This window comes from Pseudophryne corroboree, chromosome 6 (assembly GCF_028390025.1).
Source record: "Pseudophryne corroboree isolate aPseCor3 chromosome 6, aPseCor3.hap2, whole genome shotgun sequence".
Classification (NCBI taxonomy): domain Eukaryota; kingdom Metazoa; phylum Chordata; class Amphibia; order Anura; family Myobatrachidae; genus Pseudophryne; species Pseudophryne corroboree.
This window is the reverse complement of record NC_086449.1, coordinates 774,801,976-774,819,703: the sequence shown is the minus strand read 5'-3', so window position 1 is coordinate 774,819,703 and position 17,728 is coordinate 774,801,976. Positions and strand designations below refer to the sequence as shown.

At 45.8% G+C, this 17,728-nt stretch overlaps 1 protein-coding gene across 1 annotated transcript in view; it reads right to left on the bottom strand.

The window, feature by feature from the left end:
* LOC134934687 (ganglioside GM2 activator-like) overlaps positions 1-17,728 on the bottom strand; it is a 63,026-nt gene that overhangs the window by 29,404 nt on the left and 15,894 nt on the right. The window contains exon 2 of the mRNA XM_063930060.1: positions 14,794-14,903. Coding sequence (XP_063786130.1) covers positions 14,794-14,903 — 110 coding nt within the window. The remainder of the gene's footprint in view (positions 1-14,793; positions 14,904-17,728) is intronic.

Below are 17,728 nucleotides of genomic sequence, written 5' to 3'. Positions count from 1 at the left end.
TAGGGCATCCTATTGGTTAGGGCCGGCTCTGACCGTGAGGAAACACAGCACAGCCTTCCCAGCTCACAATGCAGCCCACCATCCCCGCTGCTTATATATCGGACAGCAGTTTCGAAGAATCAACCACCAACGATGATTCCATCAGCGCAACTATTGAGGACGTACCAGAGTCTTAGGCGGAGACGTCGCAAACCCCCAAGACCACAATTTTGTGCTCAAGTAGTAAGTATTACCATTTACAAACATTTACATACATACAAACTACTGTACAGCAGGGGTGTAAAAACTCCAGGCCCTCCAGCTTATGTAGAACTACACATCCTAGCATGCCCTGCCACAGTTGCAGCAGTCGCTATACAAACTCTATGTAAAGGCATGCTGCGATGTGTAGTTCCACAACAGCTGGAGGGCTGCGAGTTTCTCAGCAAGTTTTAGCTATTTCAGTAGCAGTGAGGGTGCTCCAGTCAATACTGTGGTTTTGCCTTGTCAATGATTGGCGCATGGTAATGTTGCAGAGTATAGCTAGTGTGCAGGTGGGAGAAGGCCACAAACACGTATATGCTACCACTGCTATTTTTATATATAATCATTGCTGATTTAATTTTTTTTCATCCCCTTCGCAGTCTATAACGTTCCACAGCGGAAAAAGAAACTGAACAAAACAGAAAAACGGTCAGAGCAATGACGTCCATTATCGTGGATCACCTGCGTGAGGCGGATAGTGAGCTGAATTCCCAGGAAGATGCAAGAATTGAGAGATATCTTGCACCCGAAAAGGAAATGCATCAATCATTTATGACACAGTTAATGGTCATGCATGATAGGCAGATGTCATTTTTTGAATGCATGTTTGCACGTACTCTACCACACAAGCACACACAGCAAAACACAGCCTACCCACAGCACCTATATGGTCCATACAACTATGAGCCTCCCTCAAATCCCACAACACAAATCCCGCAATCTTCAGAATATCCAGTGTATAGACAATTGCCTTAAATAAGGGCAGCTGTTGATAAAAATGTTGTGTTACGGTTTCTGTTAGCATTTTACTATGTTATTATATTGTTACCTCAAAAATGTGTGCCAGTGGGATCCAAATATTGGGGTTACCCTGATACCTACAAAGCCAAACGTTATGGGGATTTTTACAGAGTGTTCTGTTTGCACTTTACTCTTTTATAATGTTACCTCAAGGATGTGCGGCAGTGGGATCCAAATATTGGGGTTACCCTGATACCTGCCAAACATTAGGGCAGGAGTCTTCAACGTGTGGCCCTCTAGCTGTTGTGGATATACATAGCAAGGCATGCTGGGACATGTAGTTCCTGAAAGCCGGAGACTGAGCAGCTGAAGGGAGACTGAGCAGCAGCAGGGAAGCCTGAGCCTCACGGACTGCAGGACAGCTGACCCATCATTAAGAGGAGAAGTGAGGAGGTACAGGGGTGCCGCAGGACAGGGCCCCCACAGATAAGTATCATATTACCTACTTTATTATATTACTGTCCTTGAATTACTGTATATTGTATAGTACATAAGTGTTTTTCTTCTTTTCTCTCTCCCCCTGTCCTTGATTTAAATTACCAATTACTGTTCTGTAATTGTACTGTTGTGACCATTGTTTTTCTTCACAGCTAGGTAATAGTACTGTATTGTTTATTATAGTTAGTATTGACTGTTTTATTGACTGTTTTCTATTGATACATCTTTTATACATTGCATTGCCACTTACTTTACTGTGTTGTTAATTGTTTCCCTCCACAGCTAGGCTATAGTATCGTATTGTGTAGCATAGTCTGTACTGTTCGTATTGTATTGCATAGTCTGTATCGTTGTATTGTACTGTATTGTTTTTCTACAGGTACAAGGAGTTAGAGTTTTTTTTTTCTTAAACAAAATGGGGGTGGCCGTCATTGAGGATCTCACTCAGTGCATGTCGTGCAAGATGTATGTGCACCTGGAGCAACCGGCCCAGTGTGAATACATTTGTGCGAGGTGTATGCCAACGGTTGCCCTGGAAGCCCAGGTAACTGATCTAGAGCAAACCGTTATACGGAGTTTAGATAGAATGGTGGAGGAGTTTCAGGGGGGCCACCGGTAGACGAGGACGAGGAAAATCAGGTAGCTAGCTGGGTCACGGTTAGACGGAAGAAGAAAAGGGTGAGACAGGACATCTCCGATCTGCCAAACCCCAATAAATTCGCCCGACTGGACAAAGATTCTGGGGAGGACAGTGAGGAAATGACGGCACTGGAGGAGACCATTCCCTCTAGCAACCGGAGGAGCGGTCCCTCCAGGACAACGGGAACAAAAGAAAGCAAGGTACCCAGCTAGATATTGGTATTAGGGGATTCTATTATCAGGAGAACAGACAGGGTAATCTGCTACCGGGACCGTGATCACCATACAGTCTGTTGTCTCCTGGGTGCTCGGGTACGGCACATTGCGGACCGGGTAGAAAGATTGTTGGGAGGGGCCAGGGAATGACCCGGCGGTCTTGGTGTCTGTTGGCACCAATGAAAAAGTTAGTTGTAGGTGGGATGTCCTTAAGAAAGATTATAGGGACCTAGGCCAAAAACTAAAGGCAAGGACATCTAAGGTAATGATCTCCGAAATATTACCTATGCCACGCGCTAGTCCAGGGAGGTAGAGGGAGATTAGGGAGGTAAATGTGTGGCTCAGGGACTGGTGCAGTAAAGAGGGGTTTGTGTTCTTAGAACACTGGGCAGACTTCTCAGTAAGGCGCCATATTTTTTGTCGCGATGGATTGCATCTGAATGAAGAGGGGGTAGCGGTGCTGGGGGGAAGGATATTTAGAAGGTTGGAGGAGATTTTAAACTAGGTGCCTGGGGGGAGGGATTAGAAAGAATTAGTGGGACAACTAGAGAGCGAAGAAAAATGGGATGTATAAAGTATAATGGGGGAGGAGAGGGGGAGAAAAATAGTCAGCGATGGTAATTTAAGGGAAACTCAGATTCCTAAGGAAATGTTATCCACAACAAAACTCACGGATCAGGGAATTACCAAACTAAAGTGTATGATTTAGATGATTAGAAACAATTGCACTTAATGACCAATATGATATAATAGGCATTACAGAGACATGGTGGGACGATTCACATGACTGGGCGGCAAACATGGAGGGGTTCACCCTCTTCAGGAGAGATATGACTAATAAAAAGGGAGGGGGTGTTTGTCTATATGTTAAACCTTTCTTAAAACCGTATTTAAAGGAAGTCATTTACAAGGGGACTGGAGATAACGTGGAGTCATTGTGGGTTGAGATTTCGAGTGGCACCAGATATTAGTGTGTCTGACGAATTACTACTCTGGCAGCAAATCGAAAAAGCTGCAAGTATGGGGGACGTCATTATCGTTGGGGACTTTAATTACCCAGACATGAACTGGAACACCGAAACAGTAAATACAGCTAGGGGTAATATGCTTAAAGATCACTACTTGTCCCAGGTAATCGGGGAACCAACTAGGCATAGGGCTATACTGGACCTAGTATTAACTAATAATGAGGAAATAATATCAAATACTAAAGTAGGGGAGACCCAAGGAAATAGCGATCACAATATGATTACATTCAATATCAGCTTTCAAAAACAACAATATAAGGGTCTAACTAAGACTTTTAACTTTAAGAAAGCCAATTTCATATTGCTGAAACAAGCAATGAGGACATCAATTGGGAAACTGTCTTGCAAGGTAAGAATACCTGCTGAAATGTGGGATGTTTTTACAACTACACTCAATAAGTACACTAATTTGTATATTCCCAAAGTCAACAAAAACAGGAGTAGGAATTTCAAACCGATGTGGTTTAATAAGAGGATCAAGGAACAAATGGATAAAAAAAAGTGTGCTTTCAAAGCATTTAAGTCTGACGGAACAGTGGAATCATTCCAGTTCCACAAGGAATGTAACACAAAATGCAAGAAAAAAAAATCAGAGCAGCAAAAATAGAAAACAAAAAAACAAATCGAAAAGGAGAGTATAACAAATTCCAAAAAGTTCTTCAAGTACATAAACGGAAAAAAGGTTAAAAAGGGAGAATAAAGGGTGAGTTGGATGTCTTGATTAATGATGATAGGGATAAAGCAGATTTATTTAATACATTCTTTTCATCAGTATTCACGAATGAGGACAGGTTGACAAGAGTAGAGCATAACATAAGCTACGAAAATGACCCAATGCTAGGTACTTGGTTAAACAAGGATGTAGTCCGGGAGAGACTAAGTAAAATTAAGATAAATAAATCTCCTGGGCCAGATGGACTGCACCCCAGGGTTCTTATGGAACTTAATGTAGAGATATCGAGACCCCTATATTTGATTTTCAGAGAGTCAATTAGATCAGGAACAATGGCGTATAGCAGAGGTAGACCCAATATTTAAAAAGGGTATTAAAACTCACCCAGGTAACTATAGACCGGTAAGTTTGACATCTATAGTGGGGAAAATACTAAAGGTATATTAAGGGACAGCATACTTGAGTACTTGGATACCTCCAAGGTTATCACTAGGAATCAGCATGGTTTTGTGAAGGACAGATCCTGTCAAACTAACTTAATAAGCTTCTACGAGAAAGTGAGCGATAATATTAATCAGGGTCATGCAGTGGATGTGATCTTTTTGGACTTCGCTAAGGCCTTTGACAAAGTTCCACATAAGAGACTTAGGGGGACATTTACTAAGCAGTGATAAGAGCGGAGAAGTGAGCAATTGGAGAAGTTGCCCATGGCAACCAATCAGCACTGTAGTAACACCTATAATTTGCATACTATAAAATTATACAGAGCTGCTGATTGGTTGATGGGGCCACTTCTCCACTGGATCACTTCTCCGCTCTTATCACTGCTTAGTAAATGTCCCCCTAATTCTCAAATTAAGGGAGCTTGGGGTAGGGGACACTATTTGTACTTGGGTGAATAATTGGCTGTTCAATAGGGAACAGCAAGTGGGGATTAATGGGATGTACTCTGAATGGGCTTCAGTGCTCAGTGGAATACCACAGGGTTCAGTACTTGGACCACTGTTGTTTAATTTATTTATTAATGACCTAGGAGAGGGACTGGAAAGCACAGTATCAATTATCGCAGATGATGCTAAGCTATGTAGAGTACTTAATTCAGACAAGGATGTTGAGTCTCTTCAGAATGACTTATCAAGACTTGAGGTCTGGGCGGATAAATGGAGAATGAGGTTCAATACAGACAAATGTAAAGTTCTGCACTTTGGGACTAAGAACAATCAGGCAGCCTATAAACTAAATGGGGAAAATGTAGGGATAACAGTAGTTGAAAAAGATTTGGAAGTGCTCATTGACAATAAACTTGGTAGCAGTACGCAATGTCAAAATGCAGCAACAAAAGAAATAAGGTGTTAGCATGCATTAAACGGGGAATGGAGACAAGGGATGAGAGTGTAATCCTGCCACTGTATAAATCATTGGTGCGGTCACACCTGGAATATTGTGTGCAGTTCTGGGTACCTTACTATAAAAAAGATATCTTAGAACTCTAAAAGGTTCAGAGGCGAGCCACCAAACTGGTTAAGGGGTTAGAGGCACTGGATTAACTAGACTTAAAAGTTTAGATTTGTTTACACTGGAAAAGAGGCGACTGAGAGGGGACATTATTAATATTTTCAAATACATTAAGGGACAATACAAGGATTTATCAAACGATTTGTTTATCAGAAAAAACACTACATAGGACACGAGGACACCCCCCGAGGTTAGAAGAAAAAAAATTCCATACACAGTGGAGAAAATGGTTCTTCACAGTAAGAACAGTAAGGATTTGGAATTCTTTGCCAGAGAAGGTAGTAATGGTGGACTCAATCAATACGTTTAAAAATGGATTAGATAAATTCAAGATACAGCAATTAATTAAGATTAAAAAACAACAACATTTATTATCCAGGTTGAACCCGATAGACATCTGTCTTTTTTCAACCTCAACAACTATGTAACTATGTAACAGCTGGAGAGCCACATGTTGAAGACCCTCTGCGTTTTGGGGATTTTTACTGAGTGTTCTGTTTCACGTCAATACTTTATATTGTTACCTCAGACAACGTGTGCCAACTGTTTAAAAGCAAACATATAATAACTTATAACTTTTGAACAATTTTTATAACTGAAAAATTGTAGAAAACAAAATAAGCAGAAAACTGTTTGGACACAAAAAATTGTCTGGGGTATATTTACTAAAATTCGTATTTTTCCGAATGAGGTTAAAGTTCAATCACGAATGACATCGAAAGTGTAAAATTGCAACTTTTTGAATTTATTACGACTAATTTACTAAGCTGTCGTATTCTGCATTTTCGTATTTACCGATGTCGATGTCATTCGTATTTTTTGGCAGTGTTTTACGTGAGTGAATTGTAAAACACTGCCGACTTTAACACAATGAATCTCGGCCGGATCTGTGAGATCCGTGCTGGGCTTCATTGTGCATCTTTTGTAAAAAATAATAAGATTTTACTTACCGATAAATCTATTTCTCGTAGTCCGTAGTGGATGCTGGGGACTCCGTAAGGACCATGGGGATATAGCGGCTCCGCAGGAGACAGGGCACAATAATAAAAGCTTTAGGATCAGGTGGTGTGCACTGGCTCCTCCCCCTATGACCCTCCTCCAAGCCTCAGTTAGGATACTGTGCCCGGACGAGCGTGCATAATAAGGAAGGATATTGAATCCCGGGTAAGACTCATACCAGCCACACCAATTACACCGTACAACCTGTGATCTGAACCCAGTTAACAGTATGATAACAACGAAGGAGCCTCTGACAAGATGGCTCACAACAAGAATAACCCGATTTTTGTAACAATAACTATGTACAAGTATTGCAGACAATCCGCACTTGGGATGGGCGCCCAGCATCCACTACGGACTACGAGAAATAGATTTATCGGTAAGTAAAATCTTATTTTCTCTGACGTCCTAGTGGATGCTGGGGACTCCGTAAGGACCATGGGGATTATACCAAAGCTCCCAAACGGGCGGGAGAGTGCGGATGACCCTGCAGCACCGAATGAGAGACTCCATGTCCTCCTCAGCCAGGGTATCAAATTTGTAGAATTTAGCAAACGTGTTTGCCCCTGACCAAGTAACTGCTCGGAAAAGTTGTAAAGCCGAGAACCCTCGGGCAGTCGCCCAAGATGAGCCCCCTTCCTTTTGGAATGGGCTTTTACAGATTTTGGCTGTGGCAGGCCTGCCACAGAATGTGTAAACTGAATTGTATTACAAATCCAGCAAGCAATCGTCTGCTTAGAAGCAGGAGCACCCATCATGTTGGGTGCATACAGGCTAAACAGCGAGTCAGATTTTCTGACTCCAGCCGTCCTGGAAACATATTTTTCAGGGCCCTGACAACGTCAAGTAACTTGGAGTCCTCCAAGTCCCTAGTACCCGCAGGTACCACAATAGGTTGGTTCATGTGAGAAACAGAAAACACCTTAAGGAGAAATTGAGGACGAGTCCTCAATTCTGCCCTGTCAGAATGAAAAATTAAGTAAGGGCTTTATATATGATAAAGCCGCCAATTCTGACACACGCCTGGCTGAAGCCAGGGCTAATAGCATCGTCACCTTCCATGTGAGATATTTTAAGTCCACAGTGGTGAGTGGTTCAAACCAATGTGACTTTAGGAAACTCAAAACAACATTGAGATCCCAAGGTGCCACTGGGGCACAAAATGAGGCTGTATATGCAGTACCCCTTTTACAAACATCTGAACGTCAGGCACTAAAGCCAGTTCTTTCTGGAAGAAATTCGACAGGGCCGAAATTTGAACCTTAATGGACCCTAATTTTAGGCCCATAGACAGTCGTGTTTTCAGGAAATGTAGGAAACGACCCAGTTGGAATTCCTCTGTAGGGGCCTTCTTGGCCTCACACCACGCAACATATCTTCACCAAATGCGGTGAAAATGTTTTGCGGTTACATCCTTCCTGTCTTTGACCAGGGTAGGGATGACTTCATCTGGAATGCCCTTTCAGGATCCGGCGTTCAACCGCCATGCCGTCAAACGCGGCCGCGGTAAGTCTTGGAACAGACAAGGCCCCTGCTGGAGCAGGTCCTTTCTTAAAGGTAGAGGCCACGGGTCTTCCGTGAACATCTCTTGAAGTTTCGGGTACCAAGTCCTTCTTGGCCAATCCGGAACCACGAGTATCGTTCTTACTCATCTCCCTCTTATGATTCTCAGTACTTTTGGTATGAGAGGAATAGGAGGGAACACATACTCTGACTGGTACACCCACAGTGTTACCAGAGCGTCCACCGCTATTGCCTGAGGGTCCCTTGACCTGGCGCAATATCTGTCTAGTTTTTTGTTCAGGCGGGACGCCATCATGTCCACCTTTGGTTTTTCCCAACGGTTTACAATCATGTGGAAGACTTCCCGATGAAGTCCCCACTCTCCCGGGTAGAGGTCATGCCTGCTGAGGAAGTCTGCTTCCCAGTTTTCCACTCCCGGAATGAACACTGCTGAGAGTGTTATCACATGATTTTTCGCCCAGCGAAGAATCCTTGTAGTTTCTGCCATTTCCCTCCTGCTTCTTGTGCCGCCCTGTTTACGTGGGCGACTGCCGTGATGTTGTCCCACTGGATCAATACCGGCTGACCTTGAAGCAGAGGTCTTGCTAAGCTTAGAGCATTGTAAATTGCCCTTAGCTCCAGTATATTTATGTGGAGAGAAGTCTCCAGACTTGATCACACTCTCTGGAAATTTTTTCCTTGTGTGACTGCTCCCCAGCCACTCAGGCTGGCATCCGTGGTCACCAGGACCCAGTCCTGAATGCCGAATCTGCGGCCCTTTCATAGATGAGCACTCTGCAGCCACCGCAGAAGAAACACCCTTGTCCTTGGAGACAGGGTTATCCGCTGATGCATCTGAAGATGCGATCCGGACCATTTTTCCAGCAGATCCCACGGAAAGGTTCTTGCGTGAAATCTACCGAATGGGATCGCTTTGTAAGAAACCACAATTTTTCACAGGATCCTTGTGCAATGATGCACTGATACTTTTCCTGGTTTTAGGAGGTTCCTGACTAGCTCGGATAACTCCCTGGCTTTCTTCTCCGGGAGAAAACATCCTTTTCTGGACTGTGTCCAGAATCATCCCTAGGAACAGTAGACGTGTCGTCGGAAAAAAATGCGATTTTGGAATATTTAGAATCCACTCGTGCTGTCGTAGAACTACTTAAGATAGTGCTACTCCGACCTCCAACTGTTCTCTGGACCTTGCCTTTATCAGGAAAGCGTCCATATTTCTTTTAAGAAGAATCATCATTTCGGCCATTACCTTGGTAAAGACCCGGGGTGCCGTGGACAATCCAAACGGCAGCGTCTGAACTGATAGTGACAGTTCTGTACCACGAACCTGAGGTACCCTTGGTGAGAAGGCAAATTTGGACATGTAGGTAAGCGTCCCTGATATCCAGTGACACCATATCGTCCCCTTCTTCCTGGTTCGCTATCACTACTCTGAGTGACTCCATCTTGATTTGAACGCTTGTATGTAAGTGTTCAAATATTTCAGATCTCACCGAGCCGTCTGGCTTCAGTACCACAATATAGTGTGGAATAATACCCCTTCCCTTGTTGTAGAAGGGGTACTTTGATTATCACCTGCTGGGAATACAGCCTGTGAATTGTTCCCAATACTGCCTCCCTGTCGGAGGGAGACGTTGGTAAAGCAGACTTCAGGAACTTGTGAGGGGGAGACGTCTCGAATTTCCAATGTACACCTGGGATACTACGTGTAGGATCCAGGAGTCCACTTGTGAGTGAGCCCCCTGCGTGCTGAAACTCTTGAGATGACCCCCAACCGCACCTGAGTCCGCTTGTACTGCCCCAGCGTCATGCTGCGGACTTGGCAGAAGCTGTGGAGGGCTTCTGTTCCTGGGAATGGGCTGCCTGCTGCAGTCTTCTTCCCTTTCCTCTACCCCTGGGCAGATATGACTGGCCCTTTTGCCCGCCTGCCCTTATGGGGACGAAAGGACTGAGACTGAAAAGACTGTGTCCTTTTCTGCTGAGATGTGACTTGGGGTAACAAAAGGTGGATTTTTCAGCTGTTGCCATGGCCACCAGGTCCGATGGACCGCCCCTTTATACGGCAATACTTCCATGTGCCGTCTGGAATCTGCATCACCTGACCACTGTCGTGTCTTCGTCTGGCAGATATGGACATCACATTTACTCTTGATGCCAGAATGCAAATATCCCTCTGCGCATCTCGCATATATAGAAATGCATCTATAGTCAATAAAATCTTGTCCCTGTCAAGGGTATCAATATTTTCAGTCAGGAAATCCGACCAAGCCCCCTCAGCGCTGCACATCCAGGCTGAGGCGATTGCTGGTCGTAGTATAACACCAGTATATGTGTATATACTTTTAGGATATTTTTCAGCTTCCTATCAGCTGGCTCCTTGAGGGCTGCCGTATCTGGAGACGGTAACGCCCCTTGTTTTTATAAGCGTGTGAGCGCCTTATCCACCCTAAGGTGTGTTTCCCAACTCGCCCTAACTTCTGGCGGGAAAGGGTATACCGCCAATAATTTTCTATCGGAGGAAACCCACGTATCATCACACACTTCATTTAATTTATCTGATTCAGGAAAAACTACAAGTAGTTTATTCACACCCTACATAATACCCTTATTTGTGGTACTTGTAGTATCAGAAATATGTAACACCTCCTTCATTGCCCTTAACATGAAACGTGTGGCCCTAAAGGAAAATACGTTTGTTTATTCACCGTCGACACTGGAGTCAGTGTCTGTGTCTGTGTCAACCGACTGAGGTAAATGGGCGTTTTTACAAGCCCCTGACGGTGTCTGAGACGCCTGGACAGGTACTAATTTGTTTGCCGGCCGTCTCATGTCGTCAACCGACCTTGCAGCGTGTTGACATTATCACGTAATTCCTAAATAAGCCATCCATTCCAGTGTCGACTCCCTAGAGAGTGACATCACCAATACAGGCAATTTGCTCCGCCTCCTCACCAACATCGTCCTCCTACATGTCGACACACACGTACCGACACAGCACACACACAGGGAATGCTCTGATAGAGGACAGGACCCCACTAGCCCTTTGGGGAGACAGAGGGAGAGTTTGCCAGCACACACCAAAAACGCTATAATTATACAGGGACAACCCCTTATACAAGTGTTTTCCCTTATAGCATTTTTATATATGTAATCATATCGCCAAATAAGTGCCCCCCCTCTCTGTTTTAACCCTGTTTCTGTAGTGCAGTGCAGGGGAGAGCCTGGGAGCCTTCCTCACAGCAGAGCTGAGCAGGAAAATGGCGCCGTGTGCTGAGGAGAATAGGCCCCGCCCCCTTTTCGGCGGGCTCTTCTCCCGGAGTTTGTGAGATCTGGCAGGGGTTAAATACATCCATATAGCCTCAAGGGCTATATGTGATGTATTTTAGCCATAAAAAGGTATTATACATTGCTGCCCAGGGCGCCCCCCCCAGCGCCCTGCACCCTCAGTGACAGTTGGTGACTGTTGGTGAAGTGTGCTGACAACAATGGCGCACAGCTGCAGTGCTGTGCGCTACCTTATGAAGACTGAAAGTCTTCTGCCGCCTGTTTCTGGACCTCTTCAACTTCGGCATCTGCAAGGGGGGTCGGCGGCACGGCTCCGGGACGAACCCCAGGGTGAGACCTGTGTTCCGACTCCCTCTGGAGCTAATGGTGTCCAGTAGCCTAAGAAGCAAATCCATCCTGCACGCAGGTGAGTTTACTTCTCTCCCCTAAGTCCCTCGTAGCAGTGAGCCTGTTGCCAGCAGGTCTCACTGAAAGAAAAAAACCTAACTTAAACTTTTATTCTAAGCAGCTCAGGAGAGCCACCTAGATTGCACCCTTCTCGGCCAGGCACAAAAATCTAACTGAGGCTTGGAGGAGGGTCATAGGGGGAGGAGCCAGTGCACACCACCTGATCCTAAAGCTTTTATTATTGTGCCCTGTCTCCTGCGGAGCCGCTATATCCCCATGGTCCTTACGGAGTCCCCAGCATCCACTAGGACGTCAGAGAAAAAACATTGTTAAAATTAAAAAAAAAAATGCGTGGGATCCCCCCTCCTAAGCAAAACCAGCCTCGGGCTCTTTGAGCCGGTCCTGGTTGAAAAAATATGGGGGGAAAATTGACCAGGGTTCCCCCATATTTAATCAACCAGCACCGGGCTCTGCGCCTGGTCCTGGTACCAAAAATACGGGGGACAAAAAGCGTAGGGGTCCCCCGTATTTCTGAAACCAGCACCGGGCTCCACTAGCCAGATACATAATGCCACAGCCGTTGGACACTTTTATATTGGTCCCTGCGGCTCTGGCATTACATACCCAACTAGTCACCCCTGGCCGGGGTACCCTGGAGGAGTGGGGGCCCCTTCAATCAAGGGGTCTCCCACCTCCAGCCACCCAAGGGCCAGGGGTAAAGCCCGAGGCTGTCCCCCCCCATCCAAGGGCGGCGGATGGGGGGCTGATAGCCTTTTTGACAAAATTTGAATATATTTTTTTAGTAGCAGTACTACAAGTCCCAGCAAGCCTCCCCCGCAAGCTGGTACTTGGAGAACCACAAGTACCAGCATGCAGTGGAAAACCGGGCCCGCTGGTACCTGTAGTACTACTACTAAAAAAATACTTTGTGGTCAGCGGTTGACCGAAAGTAACCTCACCACTGACCACAAAGTTCCCACCATTGGTTACAATGGAGCGCATAGGCGCTACATTGTATCACTGCCGTGTGCTGCCTGACATACACTACAGGAGCACACAGCCAATCAGGAGGGTGCCACGACGTGGCGCTCCCTGATTGGCTGAAGGAACCCTCTTAGACAGAAGTCAGGGGGGGTTCCTGGCAGTCGGGGAAAGGGGTCCCATGTGAAAACATGGGGCCCCTTTCAGTGCGTGGTCGGGTGTCCGTTTTTTTATTTTGCAAAGTACGTGGATTACAAATAGAACAGAAGAGGACCGATCTACACTGGATTATGTGAGTATAATTTTTCCAACAGGTACCCCATGGATTCTACATGGAGAAGAGGACCGACCCTCGTGTGAACATAGGTAAGTATGTATGTTTGGAGGTGTGGATGTATGAATTAAACTTTTACTTTCAAGGTGTGTGTCTTCTGTTTTTATTGGGGTATTTTTTTAGTAGTAGTACTACAGGTACCAGCGGGCCCGGTTTTCCACCCCATGCTGGTACTTGTGGTTCTCCAAGTACCAGCTTGCAGGGGGAGGCTTGCTGGGACTTGTAGTACTGCTACTAAAAACAATATTCAAATTTTGTCAAAAAGGCTATCAGCCCCCCATCCGCCGCCCTTGGATGGGGGGGAAAGCCTCGGGCTTCACCCCTGGCCCTTGGGTGGCTGGAGGGGGGGGACCCCTTGATTGAAGGGGCACCCATTCCTCCAGGGTACCCCGGCCAGGGGTGACTAGTTGGGTATGTAATGCCAGAGCCGCAGGGACCAATATAAAAGTGTCCCCCGGCTGTGGCATTATGTATCTGGCTAGTGGAGCCCGGTGCTGGTTTCAGAAATACGGGGGACCCCTACGCTTTTTGTCCCCTGTATTTTTGGAACCAGGACCAGGCGCAGAGCCAGGTGCTGGTTGATTAAATATGGGGGATCCCCGGTCAATTTTTTCCCCATATTTTTTCAACCAGGACCGGCTCAATGAGCCCGGGGCTGGTTTTGCTTAGGAGGGGGGACCCTACGCATTTTTTTTTGGCAAATTTAACACCCCTTCCCACTGATAAACATGCACGGATCTCATGGATCCGTGCATGCCTATCAGAACTAGTGATGAGCGAGGTTCGGTTTTACTCGGTTTTACTCGGTTTTACTCGGTTCTCAAAACGGCATCTTATTGGCTATCCAAAACACGTGACATCCGTGAGCCAATAAGATGCCGTTTTGAGAACCGAGTAAAACCGAGTAAAACCGAATCCGCTCATCACTAATCAGAACACGGTAAAAAAAAGCAGGTCTATTTTATTTTAGCACTTTTTCACGATTGGTATTTTTTCACGCCAGTGTTTGGCTATTGTCGGCAGTGTTTGTGAATTACACTTTTTAGTAAATGACCGAGTTCTACCAAATTACAGGTGTAAAATACGAATGCCCTTATCACTGCCGTGATTTGAGTTTAGTAAATTCCCGAGATGACACTTTGAAGAAAAAACACCATCTCGGTCAAAATCGGGACCTTAGTAAATATACCCCTCTGTCTTCTCTATCTACTGCAACATTGAGGGAAGATTGGCTGCAATGGTGGCCCTGATGCGCTCGCCACCTATGTCATGCCCCCCCACCCAGCCTGATGCATCATGTACAGTGACCCCCGCCCCATGATCATGTACATTCCACTCGGGGAGAAAGTTTTCCTTTTGTATCTCACATATATTATGTAGAATGCAGCAGGCTGCTACTATATCTGGCATGATTTTCAAGTCCACATCATTCCTCTTCATGAGGCAGCGCCAGCGTCCTTTTAAACGCCCAAACGCATTCTCTACTGCCATACAGGCCGAACTTAGGGCATGGGTGTAGGATGTCTGTTCGGGAGATAACTGAACATGCTGGGTGTAGCCCTTCATCAGCCAGCGCTGTAACGAGTATGCTGCATCACCAATGGGGTGGACAGGGATGTCCACACCATCTACGATCACCGATTTCTGTTAATAAAATATTAATATTATTCCAGGGGTAAAACGTGAATATTGGTTTATGGGTGAACATTAGTTTAAGGAGTAAATAATCTTACCTCTCGAGGGAAAAGCCATCCACCGAGCTTGTCCTCAGCAATACTGTAAAGATCGGAGTTGGCGAGAACCCTTGCATCATGTGACCGCCCGGGCCACCCTGTGAAGACATCTGTGAAACTAAAAATAAAGGTTTATTACAGTTTATGCATCATCAAAAAAAAAAGCCCAAGCCTATTTCAAACACATTAGTAAAACAACACATTAGTAAAACAGTGCTTACCAGTATTTGTGGTCCGCTAAGGCTTGCAGGACAATGGAATGCCAACCCTTGCGATTGCAGTAGTCTGCTGGGTTGTCATGGGGGGCGCACCAGCACACTGTGGGAAGCCACGCTTCTTAAATCCTTTTATAGTCTCAGCTAGCCGCTGTCGTTGTGACAAGGAAATAAAGCTAATGTACATGGTATCCAGCAATGCCCACGTGACGTGGTAGACAATCTTGCAGACCGTGCCAATCCCTACTCCAAATAAACAGGAAATTGTGCGATACTCTCCAGGGGTAGCATACCACCAGAGAGCAATCGCTAATCTCCTGCTCAGCTCAATGGGCTTCCGGAACCTGGTGGTCTGCATGGTGATTGTGGGGGACAGTAGTTCCAAAATATAGTAGAATGTAGCACGAGACATCCTGAAATGTGCCATCCACTGCTCCTCCTGATATGCTACAATGGTCTGCATGAATGCTTCTCCATGTCTGCCATCTCTCACCCACATTCTTCGGCTTGGTGTAGAGCTCATTCTTATGAGAGAAGTAACTGTGGCTGATATCAGAGCTCTCCTCCTTTTCAAATAGTTGCGTCGAGAACTAGCCCTCTCGGCAAAGAATTGAGCCCTCCTTCTCCAGCTCAGCAGTAGGTAGCACAGTGTAAGAAGCTGCATCAAGCTGTCTGTAGCAGATAAAAGCAGCAAAAAACTGCAAACAGTCTGCAACTCCATGCTAGACACAGCTACTGCATCGGTGGTCTGCATTGCTGCAATGCTTGCTGTGAGCAGGCCCCACCCTTTTGTTCATTTTCGTGACATCAACTTGATGAGACAGTCAAAAGTCCATTTTTAATGACATCAATAGGCTTTTACAGAGCTTACCCGGGTTAAGTGGAAACAGATCCAACCCGGGAATAACCCGTGTCGAAGTGCAGTGGAAACGACGGGGCCGACACGGGTTGTAGCCAAGTTAAACATCCCGGATCGGACCTGGTACTCAGGTGGAAAAGGGGTATTAGATGCCTCCTTGTCCCGAGCTACTTCTCACCTTTCATTGCTCCCAGTCTCCTTCCTAGGACAGGCCCTCTCAGGCTCCGCCATTGCTGCCACTGTCACACAGAGAAGTACTGCAGGGTGTCGGGAATTCTAGTTTAAACTATGGATGTGCGGCTGGCACTTTTCGTGTTTTGGTTTTGGTTCTAATTCCACTTTCGTGCTTTGGTTTTGGCTTGGATTTGCCAAAACCACCCTTTCGTGTTTTCGTTTTGGTTTTGGATCTGGACGATTTAAAAAAACAAACATAAAAATGGCTAAAATAACAGAATGTAGGGGTAATTTTGATCCTACGGTATTATTAACCTCAATAACATTCATTTCCACTAATTTTCAGTCTATTCTGAACACCTCACAATATTGTTTTTAGGCCAAAAGGTTGCACCGAGGTAGCTGTATGACTAGGCTAAACGACACAAGTGTGCGGCACAAACACCTGGCCCATCTAGGAGTGGCACTGCAGTGTTAGACAGGAGGGCAGATATAAAAAAAAGGCCCCAAACAGCACATGATGCAAAGAAGAAAAAGAGGTGCACCGAGGCTGCTGTATGACTAAGCCAAGCGACACAAGTGTGAGCACAAACACCTGGGCCATCTAGGAGTGGCACTGCAGTGTCAGACAGGATGGCACTTTTCAAAAACTAGGCCCCAAACAGCACCTCATGCAAAGATGTAGAAGAGGTGCAATGAGGTAGCTGTATGACTAAGCCAAGCGACACAAACAATTGGCCCATCTAGGAGTGGCACTGCAGTGGCAGACAGGAGGGTAAATCTAAAAAAAAAAAGGCCCCAAACAGCACATGATGCAAAGAAGAAAAAAAGGTGCACCGAGGTTGCTGTATGACTAAGCCCATCTAGTAGTGTCACGCAGTGGCTGAATGTCGAGAGTGGGCCGCAATTGTTCGGTCCACTGACAGCATCTCCAGCACGCCCCTTTCATTTTTCAAAAAATTCTGCACCACCAAATTAATTGTATGTGCAAAACATGGGACGTGCTGGAATTTGCCCAGATGTAATGCACACACAATATTGGTGGTGTTGTCCGATATCACAAATCCCCAGGAGAATCTAATTGGGGTAAGCCATTCCGCGATGATGTCCCTCAGTTTCCGTAAGAGGTTGTCAGCTGTGTGCCTCTTACGGAAAGCTGTGATACATAGCGTAGCATGCCTAGGAATGAGTTGGCGTTTGCGAGATGCTGCTACTGTTGCCGCTGCTGTTGTTGCTGTGGGAGGCCATACATCTACCCAGTGGGCTGTTACAGTCATATAGTCCTTAGTCTGCCCTCTTCCACTTGTCCACATGTCCGTTGTTAAGTGGACACTGGATACAACCGCATTTTGTAGGACACTGGTGACTCTTTTTCTGACGTGTTTGTACATTCTCGGTATCGCCTGCCTAGTGAAGTGGAACCTAGACGGGATTTGGTACCGGGGACACAATACCTCCATCAATTGTCTAAATACCACTGCACTAATGGCGGATACCGGATGCACGTCTAACACCAACATAAGTGTCAAGGCCTCAGTTATCCGCTTTGCAACAGGGTGACTGCTGTCATATTTCATCTTCCTCACAAAGGACTGTTGGACAGTCATTTGCTTAGTTTAACTAGTACAAGTGGTCTTCCGACTTCCCCTCTGTGATGACAATTGACTCCCAGCAGCAACGACAGCAG